This window comes from Pinus tabuliformis, chromosome J (assembly GCF_031772625.1).
Source record: "Pinus tabuliformis cultivar Carrire ecotype Pingquan chromosome J, CPIR1, whole genome shotgun sequence".
Taxonomy (NCBI): Eukaryota; Viridiplantae; Streptophyta; class Pinopsida; order Pinales; family Pinaceae; genus Pinus; species Pinus tabuliformis.
In genome coordinates, this window is record NC_142295.1 from 1,460,282,632 (window position 1) to 1,460,295,480 (window position 12,849).

Consider the following 12,849-nt stretch of genomic DNA (forward strand, 5'->3'; position numbering starts at 1 on the left):
GGACAAACCCTAGAAGCACTCAATGGGTGCTTGACCTATAAAATAAAAAAACTTGAGCATGAAACCCATGCTCCAATAACAATAATTTCTTTTCATTTTATAATCTACAAGAATATGTTTCATACTTATGAAGACCGAACCTAGTTACACTTTTTTCAACTCTTTGGAGGGGTAGATGCACCTTCTACCTCAATGATGTCATGCCCTAGCTTGATGATATCACCCTAGCACCCGATTTGATGATGCCATGAGATTTTGGAGGATGATGTTGGTTGATGAGAGCTACTTTGGTGATGTAGCCCCTTATTTGGATGGAGAACATGACTTATGGAATAAGATACATCCCTTGAGCTATTCATTTCACCTTTTCATGGAGATATATGCCTTTTAGATTCCAACATTACCTTGGGAGAACTGGTTAATTGAGGCTTATTTTCATATTATTTCATTGTGTTGGCTGTCTTTGGGGGTTGGCTTAATGATTCATCCACCTTGTATCATGGATTTAATAATTCTTAGGGATTTTAGTCTAATTTAAAGGAAAATCAACTTGGTTACCCTCATATAAATAGGGGAGTCAATTTCCTCTTGATGATTGTCACACTTGGAACATAACTCCTAATCATTAGCGATTTTCTTTCTATTATTCGCAATGGTGGACTCGCATAGCGACTTTTGTTGGGTCAATCTTGTGATGTGATGTGATCTCTTTTCATGGATGCTTATGGTGGATCTTGTTAACCACCTAATCCTAAAGTTTATTTAGATAATTAGTTAATTAGTTTTGCTAAATAAATAAAGTTATTCTAGAATGTATTAGTTCTAGAATAATAAAGTGAATTCTAGAATTGTTGTATTTCCTAGGTGATAGGTAGGACTTGTCAGAGCTTTGTCAGATTGATTTTCCTTAATTTGTTGTTCAAGGACACATGGCATGCTGAGATAAGGCTGGAGAGGTTAGATATATGCTATGCCTCTCACCCTTTATGTAAGTCTTAATTTTCTGATTAATAAAATTATGTGTTTAAGGACACTTCTGCTATTTTATCATGGTATCAGAGCCAGGGTAAAGGGGTTTAGTGTAATGAGAGAATCATGATGAAACATAGGCGATGGATCCATGCAGACAAAGATTTGAAAGCTGGGGCGTGATCTCTTCATCAAGCAAATGATAGTCTTCAAGAGGTACTCTGTTTCAAGGAAATCACTTGCAATTCTGAATATTAATTCAGATCTACAATTGTTTAAAAATTCTCAGAATATATTTCTATTGTTATAGAAGGGTAAAGGAGGATTTGCCATTGTGAAATTGTCCATAAATCTGGGAATTGTTTTTTATCGGAATGATCTGAAATGTGAGTATTTTTGAGGTGGGGGGCGGGCAGGTGGGGGGGAGGGGGGGGTGGGGGTTTTTTGCTGTTGTAAAATTATCCGGATCTAGCAATGAAGGGGGCGGGTGGGGGTTTTTTGCTGTTGTAAAATTGTCCAGATCTAGCAATGAATTTCTATATATGAGATTTTTTTTTTTAAAAGGGGGTGCTCTCACTACTGTAAGATTGTCCAGATTTAAATCTGACAGTTTTTTTATTTTCACTCCAAATGACTATTTTTCTGACAACCGTAACAATTTCAAGCAATTAAATTTCTTGCTCTCTGTCCGGAGTTTTCTGAATACAGAAACCACAGGCTGAGGCTGTGGCAGTTCAGATCTATGTATACTTTATAGAGTAGTCTAAGGAGGCAACGTTTTTGCGGGGAAAATAATGGAAAATAGGGCACGGTTTTGACAAAATTCGGCAGAATTTTTTGGAAATTCAGGTTACAGCTGTCAAGCTTCAGAATTTTGGGTGTCCCATGGGTTCTTGGCAGTGCTGAATCCATTTCCACCTTAAAAAAAATCATTCAAACACTCCCACGGTTGGATTTCTTGAAAAGAATTGTCAGATTCCGACGAGAAATTTGCCATCTGGGAAAAATCGTCCCCTTGTTAGACAAGGACATACTTTATTTTCTCTCTGAGAAACCACAATGACCCAAATCTGGCAACACATTTTGGTCATCAGGCAAGCTATCTTCACAAGAAATGGGATATGGTTGCAGTGTTCAGAATGAAACCTGTGCAAACACTACTAGCTTGGTCTAATTTGACTGAAGAAACCCGAGACCCTTCATCTGATTGTAATTTGTGAATTCCACAATCACATGAGAAAGTCAAGTATGTTGAAGAAAGTGTAACTAGGTTCGGTCTTCATGACATTGTAATTATGATTTATAAGAAAATGAATTTATTATGCCTTGCTGCATGGGTTTCATGAGCAAGAGGTTTATTTATTAGTAGCTCCCATTGAGAGCCTTAGGATAAGGCAAAGAGTCAATGTTATGTAATAAGAAGCTCTTCTTGAGCATAAGAAAAATATGAGTCTAGAGAAATGTCAAGTAGACCTCCAAGACAAGCACTAGAAGAAATCTGCCTGCAAAACGATGAAGAGAACAGTTAAATGCACCTCAAAATGAATATTAATGACAAGTCGGCTCAAAATAAAGACACATCGGTTCACCCTAACATGTCGGTTAATTATGGAGATGTAACAACTATATATACCCAGCTAGGGTCACCACAGAAGCTAAGAATCTCTGACAAGCTCTGCAACTTCGGATGAGGAGCAGTAACCTCGGATATCTCTGAAACTTCGGGTAGTTGCAGTCACACAGAACTCGGATTCATCTGATGATTCTCGGAGGAAATTACAGTGGTTCAGAACCTGGGTCAAGTGCAGTGGTTCAGTACTTCGATGAGTACAGTAGTCCTATATTTCTCGGATGGGTAACTCAGAAGTAAAGCATCTCAGTGATTACAGTCTTGGCATAGTGAACAGTCTCATGAAGATGTTGGTGTAGTAAGAAAACACATGGTTTCAGTATATATATCCAACAGAGTACACTCTGTCTCGGCATACCTCCAGATACAATTAAGAATTCAATTCTGGTCTCGATATAGCACACACTGTGTTGACATACTTCAAGGTACAGTCACAAGCATAGCTATGATCTCGATCTTGAAGGAGACATAGAGAAGATCCAAGTGAAGGAAGCAGCAATGGTGCAGACCTCGGTGAAGGTGCAGCGATGGTGTTGCAGTAGTAATGAAGACTTCGGTGATGCATTAGTGATGGCCTCAATGGAGAAGAAATAATGATGATCTCAGCAATGGCAAAGAAGAGGATTGGTGTCTTGGTCTTGGAGTGGCATAGTAGGTCAAGGGTCATGGTCTTAGTCTTCGTCAATTGGAATCTCTATAAGAAGAATTTTGTGCGGGTTTTCCTCTCCAAGAGGCTGAGGTTTTGGCCTTGGCAAGATGCCAACATCTTGTGTTCTTGTCTCTTTGTTTGGGTAGCTATTTGATGAACTAAAGAAGACACACTCTAATAATAATAAGTGAAGGTTGGAATAAGAAGAAAAATTGAAAAGCACCTCACAAATAGTTATCATGTCTAGAAGAATCCCATTCACTTCACTTGCCCTAGATTCTTCAGCAAAGTACGCATACCAGTTACACTAGTTCTACATGTATATAGGTGTGTGTGTATGTCATGAATCATTAGGTCAGTTATTGATTGTTTGCAAGGATGTTTGTGCTTGAGGTAGTTATGTATTTTTATAGAGAAAACTTCAATTGTATTGATCTTGTGTTGAAAATTAATATGTACTTAGATAACAAGAATTAGTCCTAGTCTTTATATCTATTGTTTCTGTTTCATTAGGAATTTAGGTGACTAAAGAGACCTGAGACCCTTCATGTGATTGTAATTTGTGAATTCCACAATCGCATGAGAAAGTCAAGTACGCATACCAGTTACACTAGTTCTACGTGTATATAGGTGTGTGTATGTCATGAATCATTAGATCTTAGAAATACCAATGTAATCAATGATAATTTAGGTCAGTTATTGATTGTTTGCAAGGATGTTTGTGCTTGAGGCAGTTATGTATTTTTATAGAGAAAACTTCAGTTGTATTGATCTTGTGTTAAAAATTAATATGTACTTAGATAACAAGAATTAGTCCTAGTCTTTATATCCATTGTTTCTGTTTCATTACCTTTCTATATAGTGATCTGGTTCTCAAGGTCAAGAAGCATAACAAAATTACTTCAATTACCTACTCTTCTATTGGCATTAAAAGTCACAAAAACACTTGCACTACTATTTCTAGTAGTTTGATTTATTTTCGTTCCATACTGTCAGGTATTTTGTCCATCAACACGTATTCTTACAGGTTGGTTAACTGTTAAACAATGCTCTGTTGCAAAACACACAAAAACAAAGCTCTAAGTAATATAGAATAGCTTAGGTTTAATTTTACAATTCTAATTTAGCTTTAAGACTTATACTCTTCTCTTTCATTATTCTTGAGTTTAGCACATTTTGCTTTGACACTTTATCCTCACAATCTGCCTTCGGCACTTCATTTTCATTTCAGCACTTTTACTTTTGTATAGTTTTCATTTCTGCGGTTTTTGCAAATACAATATTAGAGTCTGGAACTGAGAACTCCAACTGGGAAACCCCATCTTGCAACATTCATCGAACCCTCATTAGTGTATGCTTCAAGTAGGGCCCAGGCATTCACGGAGATAAAAGGTGGTGTTTCCACTTAAAAGGTGGTGTTTCCACTTAAACATATTTTCAAACCTGTGGTCAGCATTCATGTTGCAATCTAATTAAACAATCCACACATAAAATGAATTCTAGTGGCGCGCATCACCAAACTTAATCAATTTATACAATCTCGGTTTATAACTAATCACAACTTACTTTGTTTTCTTTTGCTGCCTCGTGGTTCTCTTCGACATAAAATTCCATTCATTTAGTGGGTTGCAGAGGTTGCTGTGCATCTCTATCCTAGACGGAAGTAACTGAAAATAGTTGCCAAACTGTCATCGTAAATAAATCTTCTAAAGAAACATGCCAACAAATATTTCCTCTTTCATAAATTTATTGTTGCATGCTTCTTGTCCAGGATTTGATCAGCGGCTTCACACATGCTTGTATATAGTACCAGCTAGATCTAACTCCGGATTGATCATGCGCTGAGAGTGATCAAATCCCTCAAGGTGCAAACCTTTCTACAAGTTCTACACCCCCAAAAAGAATGTTTAACTAAATATATATATTTTGGTTTCTTCGTAATTTTAAAAATACACATGTGAACTCTATGTTGAGCACAAACCAAATCATACATCCACGTTGAGCACAGACCAAATCACACGTTGCCTTCATACTGGGCTGTAGAATGCACCTCTAGGCCCAATGAATCTTAGCAAGCGTTTGTGTTTCTCATTCTGAGAATTTCAAATGTTGAGAAAGGTGTTTTCTGTGTTGCCGATGAATACAAGCAATTATGTGGATAATATCAAATTAGGCAGCTTATTGCATAGTTGAGTTCGAGTTTTTACAATTTTCCTGGTAGTATTTATTGATTTTAAAAGGTCAGTAATAAGTTATGCGATCATGTTTTAAGAGAGTTGCATTTTCAACCTTACCCAAGTTGGTCATATTATTCCCCTCCTTACATGGTTTATGTTTACCTCCATTGAAGTGTTGTCTAATTTTTAGATTTTACATAGCAAATGCCCATGTTAATATCCTGAGATTGATTTATTTAATGTGTGGGGTTGTAGTTGTGTGAGTGACTTTCACACACCAGATCACACGCAGCGATACAAGATCTGGAAGCTTGCATCAGAACGCCTCCCAGTCGCTGAGAACATTGATTGGGAGAAAATATCTTTACGGTAGATATCTCATTATACTTGAAGTTAATGCTTTCGTAATTTATAATTGGCTTAATATGCTTACATTTAGTCCTTACTCTCTGCACAAATATTATTAAGTTATTTCATATAATCTCTCACTTTTCAGGTATGAGTTAACAGGAGGGTACATAAAAAATTCCTTGTTAAGCGCTTTGCTCTTGGCTATTTCTCGGGATGGCAAAAATCCGACTATTATTGAAGAGGATGTTATTTCAGGATGCCGGTTACAAATGCGCGGTAGTCTGCAGGTATTGTGAGTGAGGTTTTCCTTAACAATTTCCTAATTGCCTTATTGTATTTACTTCTTTGTAAGTGATTAATTTTTTATGATTAATGTTAATTCTCCCTTATAGGATAGTTAGTCGTTGAAGGGAGAATGTTAAGTTAACATCTCTCTCTTGTTATGTAACCGTGTCGAAATGTCAGAGTGATTGGCATCCTTGGCTGGAATATTTGAGATATTGATTTTCTCTCTATCCCTTGAAGTGATATTAGTGGAGATGCACCAAGGTAGACCTTCCATGGTCTTCCACGTGTTAAGCCATTATCCAATTGCTAGACAAGAGATATGCCATAGACAAGATATATTTATGTCAGCAAAGTTTAAAAAAGGCAGAAGGTTATATACAATTGAACTTATATCCTCTTCCTCAATGCTACTAAAGTAGGAATAAAATTCAAAGATGCATCAAATTATAATGTTCATCATAAATTATAATTTGACCATGACTTAGGTATGAATCCAATAGCTTAGCAAATATAAGTAAATAACCCAATATACATAATCATAAAAACACATAAATTCTAGTGAAGTACCCTAATAAGGGAAAACCCCACTCTGCACGAAAAGTTCGAAGTTCAATGCATATATTCAAAGTTTGCATGCATGTACATTTGAAGCTATGGCCTTGAATATATATAGGTTTAGGATCTTAGTTAGTTACCCCTAAACCTTCAATTGTGAAACCACAAGCCCAACCAATTAATCACCTATATGGATTTAAACCTTGATATCGGGTTGACTGCAGCATCTCCCTTTAAACACAACTTTGAAGAACCAAGTAAAACTAACATTTCCACACCCCCCTTAATTTTACTTAGTTAGGGATGCTCATCCCATCAATCATGACAAATGCCAAAGAAGGAACAACCAAAAGCCTATAATTCACAAACATGTTTTCTCTGTTGAAATTTCTAAGTCTAACCCTTTAGAATTTTTTCTGCATGATCTGGTTTATTTCTCCTACTTGTTTAATTATTGAACAAGTTATTTAACCTTATAAACACTGAAATAAACACAATGCAGTCTTAACCATGTACAGATCATCAAATGAAAGAAATAGACAAACACACAACGGACACCATTATTTTTGGACAATCGTCCTTGGAAAAACCCAATTAGGGAAAACTAGTGTTGCGGGGGAGCCTTCCCCCCCGAACTCGCTCCCAATCCGTGCTCCGGGAGGGAGCAACTCGGGAGTGGGTCGGGACACTTAGGACACTTACATTATTTTCTCGGTCTTCAAGTCTTGCAATCCAAGGAAGGTATTTCCCTTTCTCAGTCCAAGTATGCCTGTGATATTCTACGCCATTTTCACATGGAAGACCGTAAGCTAGCCCCTTCTTCCTTTCAGTCTGGAGTCAAACTTTCAGTCACTTGTACTTCTCCTGAAGTTGATGCTACCTTATACCGTCAACTTGTAGGAAAACTTTTGTATCTAACCCATACTCGTCCTGACCTTTCCTTTGCCGTTGGCCTTGTTGCTCGGTTTATGCAAAACCCATGTGAAAGTCATTGGAAAGCAGCTAAAAGAATACTTCGTTATGTTCGAGGTACAGTTCAGTTTGGGATTCATTACAGTGCCGAAGCATCTCCTCTATTGGTTGGTTTCACTGATTCCGATTGGGCTGGTGACCCTGATGATCGGAAGTCTACTGCAGGTTATGTGTTCACTCTTGGTTCAGGACCTATTACATGGGCCTGCAAGAAACAAGGTGCCATTTCTCTTTCTTCAACAGAAGCAGAGTATCGTGGTGCCGTAGAAGCTAGTAAGGAAGCCTTGTGGCTTTGTCAGATCTTGTCAGAGTTTGGCTTTCAGCAGTAGCATCCGACTACACTTTGGTGTGATAATCAAAGTGCCATTCAACTATGCAAAGATCCAGTCCAACATCAGCGCAACAAACACATTGAACTGCACATGCACTTCATTAGAAAGCTCATTCATGACCATGTTCTTGAAGTGCAATATTGTTCAACAGATGATCAAGTTGCAGACATCTTTACAAAGGCTCTCACAGAGGCGAAGTTCACTAAACTTCGATTTATGGTTGGAGTTCAGGAAGTTGTCACTAAGGGGGGATAGGCTCTAGTGCCTCCTTCCTTCTCCTATTGTGTCATATTTGTAAATCCTTCAATCCTATCCCAAGTTGTTCTTAAGGGGGGATGTTAGGATATTTTGACACATAGGAAATAGTTAAGTACAACTTGGTCTAGTATAGAGTTAGGTAAAGTGTGTTTCTTTACTATGTACATTTTGTAACTTACAATCTGACGGTCACGATATGTAGTGATCCGACGGTTCATTCTCTCCTCGGTATTACCGACACTTGATCCGTGGCTTAACACCCGATTGATCCATGATCTCTATTTAAAGAGCATGGAGGGTCATTTGTAGGGTAATCCGTCTATGAGAGAAGCATATGTAAATTTTCATTCTTTTATTAATAAATTGCCTGAAGTGGCCGCGTTGGCTCAGGTCGTGGACTGTTTCCCTCTTTGAAGGTTTTAACCACGTCAAAATACTGGTGTATTGATCTGTGATCTGTTTGTGAGCGGTGTCCTTTGGTGTTCTGTCTGAGGAAGTTACCCTGTAAATTCCTACATCTGCAACAGTTCCATTTAAACATCAAGTACAAGAAGGGAAAGACCAATAATGTTACAGACTGTCTCAGCCGATCACTGGTTATGGTGTTGGCCACTGTGCTCGACTCTTGTGTACACGAGACTTTGGGGCGACCGCATCTTTTTGATGAAAGGAGATTTTGGGGTAAACCAATTTCCCCTTTCTTTATAAATTTCGATCCTGAGGCCTGTGGTTTATGGCCCACAAACCTATCAGAAGCATAAATTGAAGCCTTAAGCCTTTAAACCGGGACCACACAACTATCAGAATACAAAGGAATACACAGGAATGCACGTGGAAACCCAACCCAAACACTTAGCCGGATCTCAAAAATTATACATCCGCAACTATAATTATCGGCGGGTCCGCTCTCGATCGATCACCTCTTGCGAAATGTGACCACCGATCACTTCTGGACTATCGATCTGATTCCGATGCAACGGTCGAGCTCCTTTCCTGATCCAAAAGTCGCTTGATGGTCCTCTGACGTTGATCTAAACTTAAAGGATCTGATGGTTCACAACGATTTCGACCGGACAACTTGTGCAAGGATTAACCGCTCGATAAGCAGTTTCCTCTCTCCTCCTCGCTGCTGCATGTTGAGTGGCTAATGGAATCGAGCGGACTCGTGATATTACCACTTACCACTTAGAGTGCCCCCGAAATAACATTTCGTGTTGCAAAACTGCTTTTCTTGCGCATTAACGCCCTTGCAGTTTACCCACGTGATAACCGTCGATCTTGTCTTCTACGCTGTTGATCTTCCAAATGCAACGGATCCTATGCATCGTTTCTCCAACCTCCTCTTGGACTTGATCTCTTTCGATTTGATGGATTTCTGTGTTTTAACACAGATTTGCCACATTCCATTTCACACACGACATTCATATAACACAGTTATTCGTTTATCGATGGATCGCCATCGATCCTCCAGTGATCGATGGTCGATCAAACCTACAACACTGGAACATTTAGACGGTTTACAAAATACACACAGGCGCACAAAATCAACGCAAGGCACACTTTTTGTATTATACAGAACAATTACATGCTAAGACGTTTCAGCGTTAGAACAAGCTCCCAATCGATTACATTTTGAATACTCTATCTCTCACTTTGTATTACTATATTACTCTCTCCCTCATTGAACACGCAGGTTCATCATATATATAAGAAATATTGGATCGATCACTGAAAGGATCCATTCAGATCTCGCCATGATTTCCTCTAACAAAAGCCCTAAAGTTTGCTATACGCATACATACATATGGCAGATTACATTTAATTAAGTCTTCTAGAGACTTATCGCCTCCATCAAACTAGCTCTATTATAACAGAATTTGTCCCTGTTTTTCTTCGATGGTCCACGTCGTCCTCCTTACTCCACTTTGGATTCCTTCTTTAATGAAGAGTGCCGAATGCTCCTGCATCAGACTCCCGAGGCACAAAAATTTATGACCTCCTAGTCATATGCTTCTCTTTGTCCTTAGCAATTCTACCCACATCCCTATGGAATTGCCTTTATGATCTTCTGTGAGCTGCAACCAAACCTCTGTAGTAACAGTTTTCCTCTGCTACACGATGTTGTCGCGCGGATTGGCACGACAACGCTCAGACCGGGGGCTGTCACTCTGATCCCCGGTCCCTCCGTTTAAGCCTGTCTCCCGCGGCTAAGGGGGGTAGTCCCTACGAGGTGAAGGAGACCAACTGTCAACCAGTTGGTTGGGAGACACGAGATACGATATAAAAAGCACTAAAATGATTTGATTAATTGAGCAGACCAATGCCTTAAGAGATTGTGGTTAAAAGGATTACTTGTTAAATGATATAAAAAATATGGACCATGAACAGCAATCATCTATTATCAGCTAAATCACAATGCTCTTAGAATGACCAAAACGATATCCAACAACTGAAAATTTCGAAAAAGATGAATACTTTAAAACCACCACAAGAATCATTAACCAGATATCGTATTCGTATCTCGACTTGAAAATTTTAGATCTCAGCACGAAAGATATAACGTGATAAACAACTGAAACTGGCTCTGAAAAAGAAAATTTTCCCAAATTTTTTTTATTTTTTTTTTATTTTTATTTTTTATTTTTTTATAAATTTAAAGAAATGAAAATTAGAAATCTAACTAATATCTAAAATCTAAAAAAATAAAAATAAAACTAAGGCTTAAATTTTTTTATAAATAAATCTTTTTTCATTTTATTTTATATTTTATATTTTTTTTATTTTTTCAAAAGTTAAAAAATAATGAAATCTAAAAAACACTAAATATTAAAATCTAATACTAAAATCTAAAATAATTAAAATCTAAAAACTAAAAATTAAAATCTAAAAACAAAACTATACAAAAAAAAAATCTAAACCAAACCAAAGTTAGATTAAATAAATCCTTTTTATTTTTATTTTTATATTTTCAAAATACCAAATTTAAAAGACTAAATTAACAACCACATAAAACAAAACCTAAACTATATGAAAAAAAATTAAATTAAAATCTAAATCGAAAATCTAAAACACTAACATTTAACATAACATTTAAATCTTAACTAAAATATAAAAGCTAAATCTAAATATATTAAAGAGGAACTAACATACAAAAACTATGAACAGATAATATACAAAGCCTATTCAATAAATTAAAACCTAAAAGAAATAAGATCTAAAAAAAAATACGTAACTGCTAAAAACAAAATAAATTCTAATTGAAAAATACATATACGCTAAACTAAGACTAGTCGCAAAACACAAAAATTCAACGAAAATGCTGATACGCAAAAAACGAAGGCGCTAGAGGGAACGAGGGTTCGCGTGTTGAAATATTACCTGACCCGTCTGTGGAGAAGATCGATATTTTTACCTGTCCGCATACCCAAATTCGATTTACCTGTTCTGCGTAAATGCCTGAATGCTGAGCCGTCAACACTAATGCTGGTCCGATGCTTTGTTTCCGAAACGTTGTCAACGGTGCTTCAGAAATCGATACTAGCGAATGTCTCAGTCAATGGTGATGCAGGTCGATGGAGAGGCTGCGGGCTTGCTGCTGCTTTCTCCAGCGGTGATTGGCAAAACGTGTGGATACTCCTGACGTCTTCCCTCACCAACACTTGAGAAACTTAAGATGATTATATGCGGATTCACAGAATTTTGATGGAGGAATGACGGCGGCGAGAAGGGGTCACGATTTTCTTTTATTTGTAAGACCCAAAAACGCTGAGCCGGTGGTCCAAACAAAAATTCCACTAACAATGCTTTAACCTGGCCCGTGCTGTGCGTTTGCGGTGTATGGAGCAGCTTGGAAACGTGGAGCAGCGTACAAGACTGTAAATCGATGGACTTTCCCTTGTTGTCCACGCTAAAAATTGGTGTTCGTGTTGAAATCTGCTGCTTGTGCACTGTGTGTCAGCGTATCAACCTTGACGGCAGTCCTGCAATTACAAAAACGACAAAACCCTAATGAAAGATGCATAAAACAAAAATATGAAACCCTAGATCAGCTAGTTAATTTACAGATTTGGCCCCTTAACAGCCAGATTCAGCAGTAAGCACGGGAAACATTTGAAAGAACAGAAATTTCAGATCGTCACTGTGAAGAACTTCAGAAAATCTCTCATGCAAACTTAGAAAAATAAATCGAATGATAGACCCAGGATCAAATCCAACTGGGCTCAGCAAAAATGCTTGCGGGAGTTGGCTGGTTCAGCCGAGAACTTCCCCGAACGCCCACAAAATTTCCTTCAATGATGTTTTCTGCACAGCTCAAAACAACTGTTAATAAAGAGGGCAAAAATGCTGCTAGATCTCAGGAAGTAATGGAGATACCTGCCATTACTTCAGAAACCCTAACAGCACCCAAACCCCAGCAAGTGAACAAGATACCTGTGCTCACAATACTCTACAAAAAGCTATTATTAAGGGCGGAAAATAACATATGCAGAAAATGAAACAATCTCACAGCATTTTAAGAGAGTAACACCAGCAAGATATGGACCCCAAAGTCTTCTTTTATTAACCAGAAACAGATTTACAAGAGAGCTTCTTCAGTATCTGACTCACAGATCCAATGATCTGAAATGACCCCTAGCACCCTATTTAAAGGAAATGACCCCAACGGCT

At 37.8% G+C, this 12,849-nt stretch overlaps 1 protein-coding gene across 2 annotated transcripts in view; it reads left to right on the top strand.

The window, feature by feature from the left end:
* LOC149232873 (uncharacterized) overlaps window positions 1-12,849 on the top strand; it is a 538,221-nt gene that overhangs the window by 219,145 nt on the left and 306,227 nt on the right. For both annotated transcript variants that reach the window (XR_016248192.1, XM_089379531.1), the window contains 2 exons: window positions 5,681-5,794; window positions 5,922-6,063. Coding sequence is in view for 1 of the 2 variants with exons in the window: in XM_089379531.1 (XP_089235657.1) it covers window positions 5,681-5,794; window positions 5,922-6,063 (256 nt within the window). In the remaining variant the exon portion in view is untranslated. The remainder of the gene's footprint in view (window positions 1-5,680; window positions 5,795-5,921; window positions 6,064-12,849) is intronic.